This window comes from Sceloporus occidentalis, unplaced genomic scaffold (genome assembly GCF_023333645.1).
Source record: "Sceloporus occidentalis isolate IW3139 unplaced genomic scaffold, rSceOcc1.0.p SCAF_4, whole genome shotgun sequence".
Lineage (NCBI taxonomy): Eukaryota > Metazoa > Chordata > Lepidosauria > Squamata > Phrynosomatidae > Sceloporus > Sceloporus occidentalis.
In genome coordinates, this window is record NW_028316984.1 from 162,546,975 (window position 1) to 162,563,854 (window position 16,880).

General features: G+C 39.3%; 1 protein-coding gene across 1 annotated transcript in view; it reads left to right on the forward strand.

Annotated features, from left to right (window-relative positions):
• Positions 1 to 16,657, forward strand: part of LIN52 (lin-52 DREAM MuvB core complex component) — a 56,588-nt gene extending 39,931 nt beyond the window's left edge. The window contains exon 6 of the mRNA XM_089522185.1: positions 13,088 to 16,657. Within this exon, the coding sequence (XP_089378311.1) occupies positions 13,088 to 13,143 (56 nt within the window). The 3' untranslated portion in view covers positions 13,144 to 16,657. The remainder of the gene's footprint in view (positions 1 to 13,087) is intronic.
• The last annotated feature ends 223 nt before the right edge of the window (positions 16,658 to 16,880 follow it).

Genomic DNA, 16,880 nt, shown 5'->3' on the forward strand with positions numbered 1-16,880 from the left:
GGGGGGGGGGAGGTTAGCCAGAAAGGGAAGTCCATTTCTGCCATCTGTCTAGGAACGATGCCCAAATGTCCTCCATTTTGATCATGCCTAAGAAACATGCATTTATATTAACATTTAAAAAAAAAATCATCAATTTTTTGCGTGTCCTCCATTTTTAAAAATGTGTCCTACATTTGAACATTTTGTCCTACTTTTGTCCTACATTTGTCCCAGTTTGGAGGTCCAGAATTATGGCAACCCTACTCAGGACTAGGCTGTGTGGTAGACCATATCCCCCTGTATGATCCGGCCTCTGAGATCCTCAGGGGAGGCCCTTCTCTCTGTCCCACGACTATCATAAGCACAGTTGGTAGGGACATGAGAGAGGGCCTTTTCAATGGCAGCCCCTAGACTCTGGAACTCCCTGCCCAGGGAGACCAGAATGGCCCCTTGCTTGATGGTCTTTTGCCAAAAGGTGAAGTCCTGCCTCTTCAGACAGGCTTTCAAAACAGAAAGCTTTTAAAGAAAGGCCTGGAGTGCTATATTGTTTTAATGTATTTTAAACATTTTTATCTTTTTAAAGTATTTGTTATGTAATATGTAATAGCTTTAATTACTGTAATAATTTAATTCTATTTTAATGTACTATTTTTGTATTTAATTGTATTTTTTAATGTTGTAAGCCACCCTGTCTTAGGAGAAGGGCAGAATATAAATAAATATAATAAATAAATAATAACAACAAAAACAACAATCCAATATTGACTGAAAGTTTTTTGTGAAAATGAAAATAACAATTGAATATTTATAGTGTAATCCTGTATTTGTCTACTCGGAAGAAATTTCACCAAGCTCAGTGGGGCTTAACCACAGGTAAGGGGTTTATAGTCTTAGATATATTACTGCTGGATGCATTGTATATTACAGCAGTTCATAATAAAAAACTGAAAAAAAGCAAAACATTACCAATATGATCAAGCTTATCTTTGTCATGTTTAGTACTGTGCATTAACATGTTCCAGGCATGATTTTCTGCATAGTGCTTTGGCCAGTAAGAATCAAGTCTTAACTCCATGCTTCAGTTGGTTTGTTCCTCTTTTATAATGTAAACACCACATTTTGGGACTAGGAATAAAATAATAGTTTTGCTACTGTGAAAGTCAGTATATGGAAACAACTTTCCATCCATATGTGAAAGCAGTGGCTTCACTAGGGTTGGGGTCACCTCATGTGGTAAGTTATGGTGTCAGTTCAAGGAGGATATTGGCAAGCTGGAATGTGTCCACAGAAGAGTGACCAAGATGATCAAAGGCCTGATAACCGAGACTTAATGAGGAACAACTTAGAGAGCTGGGTTTGTTTAGCTTGAAGAAGAGAAGACTGAGAGGTGATACGACATCTATCTGTAAATATCTCAAGAGATATCATATAGAAGATGGGGCCAGTTTGCATTCTGCAGCTCCAGAGACTGGAATACAAACCAATGGATTCAAATTACTAAAGAGATTCTACCTATGCATTAGGAAGAACTTTTTTAAAACTGCAAATGTTGTTCGACACTGGAAGAGGCTGCTTTGGAGGGTGGTAGACTCTCCATCTTCGGAGGTCTTTAAGCTGCGGTTGGGCGGACAATTTTCAGGAGTGCTGTAATTGTTTATACCAGCATGGCTGGTGGTTGGATTAGATGGCCCTGGTGGTCCCTTCCAACTTTGAGATTATATGTTTCTATAAATTGGAGTCTGGAATGAAAGAAGGAAAATGGGGTTGGGGTAAGAGATCAGATGTTGATTTGTGGTTGTGGATGGGCTATCACACAACCATTTGTTTATTATCACACATGCCCTTTCACTGAAAACAACAGGCCAAATTTTCTTCTGAATTCCAAAGGTATAGGAAAGTGATATTGCACTTTGCATATGCTGAAAGGTATTTTTCTTCTCACATCCCAGGAATTAATCCTTCTAACCTGTGCCCAGCCCAAGTGATATTCAGGGAAGTTAGAAAGCCAGCCTATAAAGAGGAAGAGTAATGGATTGTCAGTGGAGGGTAGGGGGGGGGGTGTTTTTTTTTAAAAGAGTTCTTGGAATTCAAGTGAGATGGGAAAGCTAAGATTATATGTGGGTGCTGGTTATACAGCCATGTCTTCATTTAAAGCCTCTGAGAAAGAAGCTTATTTATACAAAATATGTTTATGCCTGCCCAGTCCACCTTTCTCCTTGTCCTTTGTTGTCTAACTGAGTGTTTCTTTAGCAGCATTGACATTGGGAGGATGGTGAAAAAGAGTTGGAGAAACCGACTTTTAGTAGCAATGTACTGTATCTGCAGTAAACAATGCAATAAACCTTGAGCTAGGAAAGAATTGGGTTCTATTTTCCCTTATCCTACTGTATCTGTGTATCAGTGTATAACAGGCAAGGTAAACAGCAGCTGCCTCCATAATCCCTTATTGATCATGTGTAAACAGCAAAATGGATGGGGAAAGGGGGAGAGCCGATAATCATGTCGGTCTAGCTACTCCCAACACATTTTTTTTTTAAAAAATGAATCTATAAGTCTGGCTACCAAAATGTAAAGCCATTCACTCAAAACCATAAGGTTGCGAGTTCAAGACCAGCAAAAGGGCCCAAGCTCGACTCAGGCTTGCATCCTTCCGAGGTCGCTAAAATGAGTACCCAGACTGTTGGGGGCAAATTAGCTTACTTGCTAATTAGCTTACTTGCTGTTCACCGCTATGATCTTTGGAATAGTGGTATATAAATAATTTTTTAAAAAAATAATAAAATGTTTGTTTACTCACATAAGGTTTACCTGACATGATTGTTTCATTTCTCATGTAAGAACCTATCTTTGTTCTTTTCATTTTATTTCTGCCTCTTGTGCTAAAGTTTCTGTTAGAGAAGTCATGTCCAGGGACACATCTACTTTGGCAACAGAGGTATACCTGTAGTTTGCCAGAGGTATGCCAGTAATGATTAAGACTTAATTACTAAAACAGAGGTGTTAAGAGTCTTATTTGAGTGAAGGATATATGTTTAATTCTGTATGAGGGATATACTGTGTAATTCCAAATATCTGGAGAGTAAAGAAGTTATTCAGTTGTTGGTTGTTACACCAGTATACTACAGTTCAAACAATTCACCCGTTACAAAAGCCTTTACCCCGTTTTCCAGTAAACAAAATGATGCCAGCCAGAGCTGCTGCTGAAACATCAGGAATAAACTTTTCTAGAAAATGGCCTCATAGCCTAAAAAACCACCAAACCCTACCAGAACATACTGTTTTCCCAAGTCTTACCCCTCCTTCTTTTCCCTTATGTGCCAAGCTACTGATTCTCACAAGAACTACCTTGGTAAGTGGCAGCTCATACTGCCTTCCCACATATAAATAATAAAATAATAATAATAATAAAGTTTTTATTTATATACCGCACCTTCCAAAGATCAGGGCGGTTTACAGCAAAAAATTAAACATAACAGTAGTACAAATCCAGTATTACAAAAGTACAATAAGATATAAATCACAGAACAAATTACAATAGCCATATGAAATACGCGTAGCAATACAAGCATAACAATAATACAAAATCCCAGGTTACAGTAATACAATTAAATTACAGTTAACAAAATAAAAAGAAGAAAAAACCTTTATGCTAGCTGATATATGCATACGCTCCATCCCATATCCAACTCTCCCCCCCTCAACATACACACAGAACAGAGAAGGATACAACAATCAATCACTGTAACTAAACAGCTAGCAGGAACCCAAACCGTCTTCCTCCAAGATGTCACACTAATGCGCAGTTGCGGAGAGCCGAGGTCTTAGTGTCCGTAGGCGGCATCTCTGGGACGGTGCGCAGCTGCGCAGACAAACCCGAGCCCAGAGAGCCGCCCGGCCGAGACAGCGGCCCCAAACCGCACAGTCCTTGGAGGAAAAGGGGGCGGGACGGAGGAGGGAGCCAAACTAGCCGGCTTTATGCGCTCCGCTGCCACTGGAACGCCCTCCCTCCGCCTTCCCCCCAGCTGTGGCAACACTCCTTGGTCCTGGCAGCTGGAGACGCCGAGGTCTTAGTGTCCGTAGGCGGCATCTCTGGGACGGTGCGTAGCTGCGCAGACAAACCCGAGCCCAGAGAGCCGCCCGGCCGAGGCAGCGGCCCCAAACCGCACAGTCCTTGGAGGAAAAGGGGGCGGGACGGAGGAGGGTGCCAAACTAGCCGGCTTTATGCGCTCCGCTGCCACCGGAACGCCCTCCCTCCGCCTTCCCCCCAGCTGTGGCAACACTCCTTGGTCCTGGCAGCTGGAGACGCCGAGGTCTTAGTGTCCATAGGCGGCATCCCTGGGACGGTGCGCAGCTGCGCAGACAAACCCGAGCCCAGAGCCCAGATAAGCAGGCAAATGGATTGGTCCTTGCTCCACCTGAAGTGGCTCCCCCCCAGAGGGGCAGTGGCTCATTGTCCCAAGCAGGATCTGATACATAAGATATCATAACCCATCATTCTTGCATTACAGACATATGGACAGATGCAGCAATTAAGCATAGCAGAACCATGTTGGACCATGATCCTGACATTCTGCACCCCAAACTATATACCTCTCTTTTCAACAACAATGCAGTATACATTTATACTATGTATTACTACAACACAACACTAGTGTGGTGCTGGCTTATCAGGATAGCATACATGGAACTTTTTCATTAATGTAGAGGCCTGTACATCTTTAGAATCCGCCCACTCCAACTCCTCCAGCGAGAAGTGTTTCCACTGTACAAAATACTGCAATTTGCCAATGTGGACTCTTGAGTCCAGAATCTTCGATGACTCAAAATGTTGATTTCCATCCACCAAAATGGGTGGTGGCATTGGGTCTAGCTGCTGCCATGGATCTGATTCTACTTGAGATACAGACTGAATGTATCTATAGGTTTGTGGTAACACCAGTTTAGCAGTCACTTCATTGTTAAGTTGTGGTTTTTTTTAACGACAAATGATCCCACATGTTTTGGTGCAAGTTTTTTTGGAAGGCTACTGGCTCTTCAAAAAAATTGGTGGACAAATATGCTGCTTGTCCTACTTTAAAATCCCAGTTGCGGCCCCACTTTTGATTATCATTTTTTCCTAAGTCTCTTTAGCTTACTCCAGTGCTAACACAGTGTAGGAGCAGGTGGCTCTGACATGCTGTGCCCACTCCACCACATGACTGGACCATGATCTTGACAATACCAGTGCTACCCAGAGTGGTGGTCACTGGACCAGTGCTGCTCTTGGTACCATTGTCTGCCAGTCCCTTAATCCATCTAGCTTCATATTATCTTCTCTGACAGATTTTTAGATAAGATTTGTCTCCACCTCTGCCTATATCAGGAGTTGAACCTGAGACCTTCTACCTGCAATGTATATATCCTACTACTGAACTATGATCACTTCTTCTCTTCCAGGATATTTAATTTTATTATTGGGATATAATGGGTATATTTGTACATTAACAATTTCCCCTCTTTGGCATTCTTCAGGGTAATAGCTGCTTATATAAGTGTAACTTGCTACTTTCATTACTGGTTTTGTCACAGTAAATCCCCCATTATTTCCTGACTATCCAAATCTTATGACAGTGTAGTGCAGTGTTACCATATATATGAGAAGGCTCTTTATGAGATGTTGGGGACCAATGAGGGTTGAGGTCCAATCTCCAGCAGAGTGTTCTTTTCTAATTAAATCGTCATTGGAAGGAACATCCGGAGCTACAGTTTCTACTTTGGACTGAAGGCCAAACATTATGAGTCTTTGTCATTTGATTAAAAATGTTACTTAACCTTTAAATTGCTACAGATATAAAGATAGCCCTGAGTTTCTAATGTAATCTCCTCAAAGTTAAAATCAGGAAAATCTTTGTGTAATGAAACCCATATGTCATAGTGAAAGGATGCAAAGCGCTGGCAGAATGGGCTGCTCTCGCAAGAGATTCTGCACCCAATCTTGTTAACCAGGGCTGCTTTTGGTAATCCCTCATCTCCTCACTTGCAAGAAATCAATCTGTACTACTGAATCTCTTCAACCAGCAGCCACAAAATTTACTGCAGGAGGCAGCTTGGGGACAGTTGTAGTGGGAAGGGAGACCAAGGCAACAAGGCTAAATACAGGATTGAGGGATTGAAGTTCCAAAGAGAAGATTATATTAAACTCTGCTCCACCCTCCTAGCAACTGGAAAATTAAGCTCCATTTTTGGCTTCTGCCTCTTATGTCCACTACCTGGTTTGAGATCTATCTATTCTAAAGTAGAAAATTTAATTCCTGGTTCAAGATCCTCTTGTTATTTATAGCTACCCAATGGCTGTTTCCTAGGTAGTCCCAGGAAAGGGCGGATTTGTTCAAATACTCAGCTTTATTGTAACCTAGGCCGATTACATCCTAAATTGGTGTTTTCTGTGGTCTTCAGTGCCCTCAGTTCCCCATCTAACTGAGGAGATTAATTTGTAACTGAGCTATTGCAGTCATACCCATTGTTGATTTTCTATTGTAGTGATAGATGTACCGCATAGGATAGATTGTAAATTTTTGTCCTGACACAGCGATTCATGTTTCCGTTTTGTACTGCACAGATTCTGTGGTTACTTGCTAGTACAGCAAAATCAGCATGGTGTCCCACCTCCAACCGCCAAGTCCCTTGGAACAAGCACATTAAAAATAATATTCCTGTGGATTCTGATACAATTTTGTTAGCCTTTCACTAAAGACCCATCACCGTACACTAAATAGGCTTTCCCTGTTCCCATGGGGTGTCAGTGACAACAGCTATTGCTGTAGGTTTTCCTGGGAATGTGAACTTCTTTTTCTTCATGCTTGTTGCTCTGCTGAAATAACTGTGAGATGTTTTAGAATACAAATTTCTAAAAAGGTATTAAAATATTAAACTGGAGTGATACAAAACAAAAACTATCTGTAGGAGATAGATTTTGGTGCTCTGTATTCAGAGACAAAAGGTGGTGGGGGTGAACCACCAGGAGTGAGAGGTCTGGGTAATATTGAATGCCTGGCATTCTGGGATGGAACCCTATGCATTCTGAATATGTCTCATGTTACTAGCAAAACATGAACATTGGGGTGTATGGATCAGCAAGATAGAAACAGCATAGACACAAAGGCAGGTAGAAAAATTCACAAACTTCTCTTTACAATTTAGATGACACTTGATGAGACTGAAAGGTTTCTTTGATAGCTATCAGGAACTTCCCTCAATTTTGCATCATACATTTTCAAATTTAAAGCCTAGTTGCCTCCTTAGTGTGTATTGAGAAGGGGAATACAGAATAGCAGAAGGCTGTCTCCTGTTCCTAATGGGATTTTGTAGCAGCATGTGCGAGTTTGTTTCAGAAGTCAGAAATGAACAGATGTTGGTATAAATTACCTCTGTGTCTGATGTCTTGCAAATTAAAAGCGCGGTTGGCATCACTAAACAATTTCACCAGGTGGGGGGGGGGGAGGACGAGTGGGTGGTGATTACTGTAGCAGGTCGGTAAGAATCTTTTAAGCTGCGGCAGAGCAGGATAGCAAGGATAAAGGAATGAAGAATAAAATGAGAGGTCTGTGAATTAATCAGAAATGTTAACATCTCCGATGACAAGGGAACAGGAGGGCACGTGCTCTGGAGCAGCCCCCAACTCACAGTAATTTCACTTGGAGCGCAGAACTAGTCAGTGCTCATAGTCTGATTTATAGGGTGCAGCCCTCTTCAGGGGCGCATAGTTGTCACACATTCGTATATCTCCTATATGGGACTGGTGCACCAGAAAACTTCCACTCCATCAGCAAGTAATGCTGTCGTTTGACATTACTTGAGGGTGTAGAATTTAATTCAATGAGAAATGTCTCCAACCTCAAACTTCCAGTAATAGTTTTCAAGTTTAGTTTTGGGGTTTTTTCCTCCACTTTATACAATGAAAAAAGAAATGACAAGAGGATCTACTAATTATTCCCCCAGAGAGTCTTAAAGTACTTTGTGGCCTCAGAACTTCAAAAATAGGTGTGGTGAGATGCCTATCACAGAAGAACTTGAAGTATGGTTTAAGACCAACTTTGGAATTGTATTAATGGAATGAATATGGTTTGAAGTATTCTAGTTTCTTGGTGCAGTGTTATCATACCAATATATCAGATACTTTTTTTCACATTTCCCTTTCTTGCCAGTTTGGCCATGCCTTTACAGGTACCCTTCATGCTCATTCCATTTACTACACTTGCCTAAACCTTCAGCAAATTGGAGTCAGAGTGTGGGGAAACAATAACATGACCAGTTTTTGAGTTATAGTCACTCAACCTACATCTCAAAGTAGTCTCTACTGAAAAACTACGTAACTGGGGGAATTCAGCATCCATTCCAATGCTTTCCTGATGGGACTAGATCAGAACTTCATGCTCACCATGACAGCATGGAGCTGTCTCAGGACATCATTGCCCCAGCACATGCCGGCGGACATACATTGGACCTGTTTCTTTTCTTTTCTCCTCTCCTCCCTCCCCCCCCCCTTTTTTTTTTGTTAGATGGATGGAGAATGATTTTGTTTGAGGGCAAGTGATCAACAACTCAATTGTCATAATCAGATTACGTACTTTGTTGTCTAGCTTGGTCTGATAGTAATGGACTCTTCTAGAAGGAACAAGGGACCAATTAAAATGGTCTGCCCCCAGAGATTTATGGTATCCAGAGGATTCCTGACTACTCTGAAGAACAGAGCAGGTGATTCAATCAAGGCCTTGGCCTTGGTATGGAATAGTGAGATGGAAATGGCTGTTGACACAATCTGTTGCTAAACTCATCCTATTGCTGATATCCCCTTTTGAAATCAAGGTACTTGAGTGTGTGATGGCTAGTCACCTTCCAACATTCTTAAATTATCCAGACACTGTTTTTGTCTGGTTTCAGTCTTGATTGTCCTGATTTTCAACCTACTTCATATGAAAGCCCAGAGAGTCTTATCGTATCGATTTTTCTGGATATCTCAGTAGCTTTTGAGATTGATCATAGTATCCTATTGGATTGGCTTTATCAAATGAGGGTATGAAGCACTGTGTTATGATAGTTCTGTTTCTATCTGCAGTGTAGTTGTAGAAGATGGCACTGGAGAATCTCTTGTTCTGCCTTATGACCATTAAGCTGTAGAGTGCCATAGATTCCCATCTTGTTTCCTATTCTGTATATCTGTATGAAACCCCTGGGCAAGATGATTTGGATTTTGGGGGGTTAGATGCCATCAGTTTCTGATGACACTCAACTCTACTTCTTCTTGTTGTTGTTGGGGTCAGCTGAGGCTGACTAGATACAGAACTAGTTTCTGGATGCTATAATGGCAGAATGAAGGTTATTAAACTGAAGCTGAGTCCCAATAAGACAGAGAATCTGTGGATTAGTGGTTCTCAGGTCCAGAAATTGTTTAAGTGATCTACCTAAATGGGGCTGCATTCCTCCAGGGGCTGAGATACATAGCTTGGGGGTACTCCTGGATTCTAGACACAGCAGTCCATTTGCTTCTAACGTCCCAGTTGGACTACTGCAATGGACTCTATGTGGGCCTACCTTTGAAGATGAGTTGGAGGCTGCAGATACTGCAAAATGCAGCACCTAAACTGCTGACTAGACACCATTTAGGGACCACATAACACTGCTTTTAAAAGAACTGCACTGGCTGCTAATACACTTACCAAATCAAGGAGATGGTCATAACAGATAAAGCCCTAAATAGTTTGGGATCTTAATGCTTGAAAGAGCATGTACGAATATACATCTGTCAAGGGCTGAGATCTGTGGGGTAATATGCTGTAGAGGTACATGGGGGAGAGCCTTCTCTGCTGTGGCACCCTTGTGGGATACCCTCTCATGAGACGCCCAGTTAATGCTGAACCTGGTATTATTCCAGTGCTGAGTAAAACATTTACTAAAACCTTTGGGGCCTAATTGGTTTAAACTATGCATATGTGTAGGGTTTTAAATTGTCTTAAATGATTTTAACTGGCTTTAAACTGTCACATTACAACTAGTCAAATTGTCCCATATGTTTTTTACTAGGTTTAAATTATTCTTACTCTTTCAGAGTGTTCTAATTAAACAGAGTGTTTAAAATTATATAAACTGTTTTATTATTTATCCTTGGACTAGATTGAGATCCTTGGACTAGTGCAGGATCAAAATAGAAATTTCACCTACCTAACAATAGCCCTGTGAATTCAGCTTGAATTAACATCGGGGGTGGAAATAATGTGGCCTTTCAGATGATGTTGGACTGCAGATTATTATTATTATTATTATTATTATTATTATAGTTTATTTTATAGTGCTGTAAATGTACACAGCGCTGTATATACAAATAATCAAATCAATAAAAAATGAAACCTGCCAATGGTGTACAATCTACAAAATACATATAAAACAATAGGTAATAATATAAGATAGAATTGGTTAAAATAAGCAGGCAACAATTAAAAACATCCCAGATCGCAGAATTTCTTACCGACTACAAAGCAAGGCTTTGCAGACCAACAGCATCAGAAGGGTTGCATGATTACTGCCCCATTCAAGATCTTGCAGCTCCTAGACTTGAACATATACATGTACAGTTACTTTTTATTACTGCTCAGCTCCTTGTCTTTTAGGGCACAGAATTTGTGATGACATTAATCCTTAATGTTAAGAATCTTGCAAAGCTAGATGAATATCATTAGTGCAACATTTTGTGTTTATATGTTGGTAATACATTTGAGTTTGGATCAAAATGTTTGCACATACTCATGTCACTTGAAATCCATTGTCTCTCTGGTAGTAATCACTTTTTGCCTCCAGCTCACTAGATTTGCCAGGTGCAGGCCTATAAAGCAGACATTTGTTGTTGGGTACCTTCACATCTGGGGCTGAGAGTGTGTGATTTGCTCAGGGTCACTCCAGTGGGTTTCCATGGTAAAGCGGGGAATTGAACCCTTAGAGTCCAAGTCCTATGCACAAACCACTACACTACACTGGCTCTCGTGATAGGAGGTAAATTATAGTCAGTTGGTGAACTCATCACTGTCCTAGTGTATCACATAGTGCATGTTGGCTGCTGGGTAATCTTTAAAAGATCTTTCTGATGTTAGGCCTCAGTGCTATCTACATAATCAAAAAAGCACCTCACACAAGAGTTCCCCAAGAATTGGAGTTCTAAATTTCTGCAATGAAATACAAAATGGCCTATTCCCTCCCCCTTGTCATGTTGACCACTCTAGGGACTACACTAACTGCCGAAAAACTGTCCCAGAAGTGATCAGATGTCCCATTCTAGAGCTAGGCTTGGAAGAAGATGGGAATTAAACCAGGACAAAACATATGTGCCATCTGCATTGCCTCAAAGGAGGCTACACAGTCCTGTGCTCATAAGTACTCCCAAAAGCAAAGTATTGCAGTAGTCTGTATTTTCCCTTACAAGATACCAAGGTGTGACTGGAGTATTAACCAGTACTTGCATTAATTATTTTACTAGTTATTTAAAAATCTGTTGCCAGTTAATGAGGATCACCTTTTTATATAGTGTTTTTCAACAATTAGTATTCAGGGGCAGATGCCTCTGGATGTTGCCTATAGTCATCATGACTAGCAGTCTGATCCTCCTTACCCTTAATCTCTCACTATTCTGCTTTGCTGGGTGACCCTGCATTATGAGCATTATGACAGAGGGAGGAAAAATCCCTTTATACATATCTTGTGTGATTTTATAAATCTCTATTGTATCCCCCTATTTTCCTTTAAAAAATGAATAAAATCAATCCCTAAATGCTGTAAATGTGCATGCAGAGGAGTTGTCCAACCCCATGATATGAGTTGACTCTTCTCCAGCTATATGGTTTTGTTTTTGTTTTTTAAACGTGAAGGCCAGATTTATATGCAATGTTCAAAATATATTTGGACCACAAACTTGTATAAAGGTATTGTGATGTTGGCAGTTCTGTTTTTTGAACCTTTTTAAAATGGTCCTCAGCATGAAAGTTGTCTGTTTCATAGCTGAAGCACACTGGATCAGATTTTTCCTTGAATTATCTACCATAACTTCAAGTACTCTTCGCTAGATAAAAGTTAATGGCTGCCATTCTAGGAGAGACTTACACTTGGGGGTAGCTTTTCATTAAAAACAAAACCTGATATCCTAGGCCTTCATCACAAGAAAAGAGGTCTTTGCAGTGTAGCCTTCCTTCTGTACCTATACATAATTACAATGGATGAGGAATTTTACCTACTAGGTAAATACCAGGAGATAGCCAGAAGAGGAAAGTGTTTGAATGTTTTCTCTCACATTTTAGTCTTAAGTTGAAATGTACAATTTCAGGGTACCTGTGCTGAAACCTTTAAACTTGTGAGCCAGAACTGTTTCTTGCAGAAAGTAGCTGTGTAAAAATTCTGCAGAGATCTTCTCAGAGATTGATGAAGCGGAGAGAAACATATAAACTTTGCCTTGCTGTATTAAGCATTCGGGGAATGACAATACAGTATAAGCGAGTTGAGCAAAGCTCTATAAACTCTACTTTAACACTCCATCCATAGAGGATCTACTTTGAGGAAATATAAACTCCATTATGTTATAGTATCCAGGGACTATCACTGCCAAGGGAAACGCTGTCTCATTTATGTTAACATCATAAGCATCCAGGGACAAGTAATCTCGAAATGGAGGGAGCAGAGGTCCATAATCTGTGAAAGGTTATAGCATCCAGAAGGATATGCCCTGCTTGGCAGAAGCAATGCCTCTTGAGATTACAAATAGATATACTGTAGTAGAAAAACTGAAAAAAAGATCTTGAAGCAAAGCACAGCAAGAATAAAAGAAGTAGGTACAGTATGAAATGAGACAGCTTGTGGGTATTATGTCTGAGCTTTGATGCTTTCAGTGCTTGGCCAACATTTCCAGACTGCAAAGAACTCTAAACTGTAGCACAAATTTATTTCTCTGCTTTATATCTTGTTTGCTACCTCTTGGCACTAGAAAGCCATTTTAAATTAATTTCACTAGTGGGTCTAATTATTGTATTTTATCCAATTTTGGTTTTCCCCCCTTTTTCTTTCATAATTAAGCATTCTTTTCTCATGATTTCAGCAAGAGAAATGACTCGAGGGAAATTCCTCAACATCCTGGAGAAACCCAAAAAATAGTTGAATATGGGACGTCTGGGAAACAACCACAATTTCCATGTACACTGAAATGAAAAGACTAGTGCTCTGCCTTAAGCTACGGGATGTTTTCCTGACTCTCACCTCTGCTCTGAAGAGAAACAGGGACTACTAAGCAAGACAAATCACTCCTGCCATCATCTGTCCTACTATGTTTGTTGGGGTAGGGTATGTGTGTAAGAGTCTAGTCAAAAGTAGTGGCCTCATTCATTTTTGCTAACAGCATACAGATAAAAAGCAGTTGTGTGTGTGTGTGTGTAACAATACTATATAGCTCTGTGTCCAAGTACAATGTGTTATATTTTCTTTAAATCTGTAACTATCTTGGTGAAATATCTTGCTGCATTTTTGGACAGTATAGGTCTGGTTGAAAACTGACTAGCTTTTCTTTTCTTTTTTATTTCAGCTAACCTAAGGACAGGGTAACATTTTTTCTTTTCTTACAAGTTAGCACTGTGTCAGCATTAGCTATGTCGGCTAAGGCTGCTGGGAGTTGCAGTCCAACAACATCTGGAGGGCCACAAGTTGCCCACCACTGCTGAAATAATTATTATTAATCACAAGCATTGAAGAAAACATGATATTTGGTCTTCATTCTTTTTTTTTCTTCTGATGCTCACTTTTCCTCAGATGTTGGATGAATGGGAAATCACTTACCAACACAGATATATTTTTTTATTGTTCCTTTTTCTGATTGGTTCAAGAAAGCCATAGTATGGATAGGTTGCAGTGGGAAATGGGAAGTGTGCCTTACTGTATGATAAAACCCCTGCGTTATATACTCAGCACTGTATATTTGTCCTGTTGTATATTCTGTTTGAATCATCTAGACGCTCCTGTCACTGGGAGAAAAACATTTAAAGGTAACATCATATCTCTTTTCATTGCAGAGCCCCCCAAAATAGATTTTATCTTATTTTCATTTGTCATCTTGTCTCTGTATTGTCTTATCAACATATACCTCTCTAAATGACGACGCCAAATTGGTTTCCCTTACAGAGATGTTAGAAACAAACTGGTACCATGTGGCTTGAGTCATCTTCTGTTTCAGAAATGCTTTTAAATGGATTTTTCACAAGAAACATGATCAGGGCTTTGAATGTAAGCATTCTAGGATGAGAAGCTAGGAACTCTTTTCAGGGTAATCCCAGAATTAACCAATTGTATATCCATTCATCTCAGTGAGACAACTGAGGCCATGTTTGGGTTATGGCCTATATATTTTAGGGGGAAAAATACATATATATATGTGTCATATTTCCCTGGGTCAAAGTCTTTATATTTAGTACATGAGCCACAAGTTAGCTATTTATTTACTTATTTATTTGACTGTCCAAACCAATGTTGAATGATTTCATCACAGAGACCTTGATCTTTACTGTTTAATTCACAGAAGCCATGCTGTCATTTTGGTGATGTAAGAGTGAAATGTCACCAAGAGACTATATATGCAACTTCACATGTATTCCGTAAGCAATTCTGTGCCGAGGCAGTTCATATATTGAATGAATGAGTGATCTTTCTGTTGTAGGATAGATCAACTAAATTATTAGTTTCAGTCTTAAATGTTTGTTTATTTGTCTATTTGAGCACCAAGGAAGTTTCTTTTACTTTTAAGCACCGGTAATTCAGATAGTAGTTCAGCTAAGTCTTTTCATTGTTCAGGTAGGTAAAGCTTTTTCACATGATCACATATTTTGGGGATTTGAGTTCAAATATGAGATGGCCACATCTGGACCCAAACTAGAAATGCTGGTGAATAGCTAACAAAAAGTATTTAAGATTAGAAGAAGCTTGACTGTAGGTAAGAGAAAGTATGATGTGGTAGTTTTTCTGTTGTTATAACATTTTATATGTATAGAAATATTTTGTTTGTGGATTGTGTAGTTACACATCCAAAATTGTTAGGGTACATGTCCATCTAAGTGTAACATTTTAGAGTCTACTAGTTTCAGTGGGATGGATTAATGTATTTTTGCAACTCTCATACTGAATATGATCAGGCATGGAATATTGGACTTGGACAGCATCGTGCTTTGTATGTTGTTCTTGTCTTTGTTGAATCTCCTTAAAACAGTCTATGAAACTCATAAGTTCAGACAACATGTCAAGGTGTTCCACTTCGCCAATTCAGCTACAAATCACAAATTTTATTACTTGTTAATTTTTCTGCACTTAAAAGCATTCTGTTTCTTTTTTTCCTGGAAATTTGTCTTCCAAGGACAGAGCAGTGGGTTGTATATGATATAGATCTTGGATGTTTATATATTTATATTTTCCATTCATATATATTGTTAGAAATATATTTTTGTAGATAGTAATATTTCTCATTGTATTGTCCTGCCCAAGTAATCTGTATTATGGCTCTCATAAATAAACAATGTGCATTTTCATGAACAGTCCAGTAAAATATGGAATGCTTTTATTCTAAACCATTGGCTTACAAAATAAAGTGTGTTTATTCCTATGTATATGTACCTGAATATCTCCCTTAGAATTTGAAAAGTTGCTTCCAAAGACACATAAATTTACGTCTGAGTAAGGGTACACAGGACTGATCTATTACTTTCTCTTAACTGGAAAATTTTAAATGAAAACTGTCTTTAAGGAATATGGTTCATTAACAGCTGTCTGTTCTTTGAGGTGTGGATAAAGTAAAAGCAAACCTGTATTAAGTACCTTTTTCTGTTTCGGTATTTTTCTTAAAGGTTTGGAAAGTACCAGAAGAATAGAAATAAAACAAAAAGACAAACTACAGTTCGGTAATTCATGAGATGATTGTTCATAGAAGAACAAGCGTATTTTTAGGCTGCACTTCTATGCATGATTGTGAAGGAGTGGAATCACATGGAATTCATTGAATCTTGATGCTAGTTAAACACACATGTGGCCAGGATTCATAGACAGTTTCTTTCAAGGAAGCAGTTTATGGTGTTTGTATTAGTCACCATATCAGGTGACGTATCAGGAGCCCTGGTGGTGCAGTGGTTAAATGCCTGGACTGCAGCCTCTCACTCACAAACCATTAGGTTGTGAGCTCAATCCCAGCCAAGAGGGCTCAGCTGGACTCAAGCTTGCATCCTTCCAAGGTTGCTAAAATGAGTACCCAGATTGTTGGAGGCAATTAGCTTACACTTTGTAAACCACTTAGGGAATGCTTAAGTGCACTGATGATGGTTATAGAAATGTACTTGTTATTTCTATTGCTTGCTAGTCCACTACCCCAATCTTTGTTTTAAATTATTGGTTGCACTGTGAACCAAAGTAGGCTAATTATTTTATTTTCAAGTTATGAAATTAAGATGACCAGTCTGTACTGCCCAAATGGCTCCATAGGGACCCAATGCATGAATGTGTATTTATAGATGCCACTTTCAAGGAAGTGTATTCTTTGAAATAATTGTCCGTTTATATTAAAATATATCTAACACATGTTCATATCCTATGTATTTCCTCTCATATTTTAAAATTAAAATAAAAATATTCAAAAATAAAGATAAAGGTGGAACCTGATTAGAGTAGTCTAGTTAAGGCTCATCAGAGTTGACTCAAAATCACAATTTAGTCACTTTATAAAAGAGCAATTTTTTGTCTTTAAAATGACACCATTTAATATTCTCTGCAACAAGCCTATGAAATTCAGCATACAGTCTGAAGCCTTTTTTTTTGTATCTTAGCACCCAAATGATAATTAAGAGAATAGGGTGATTTTATTTTTC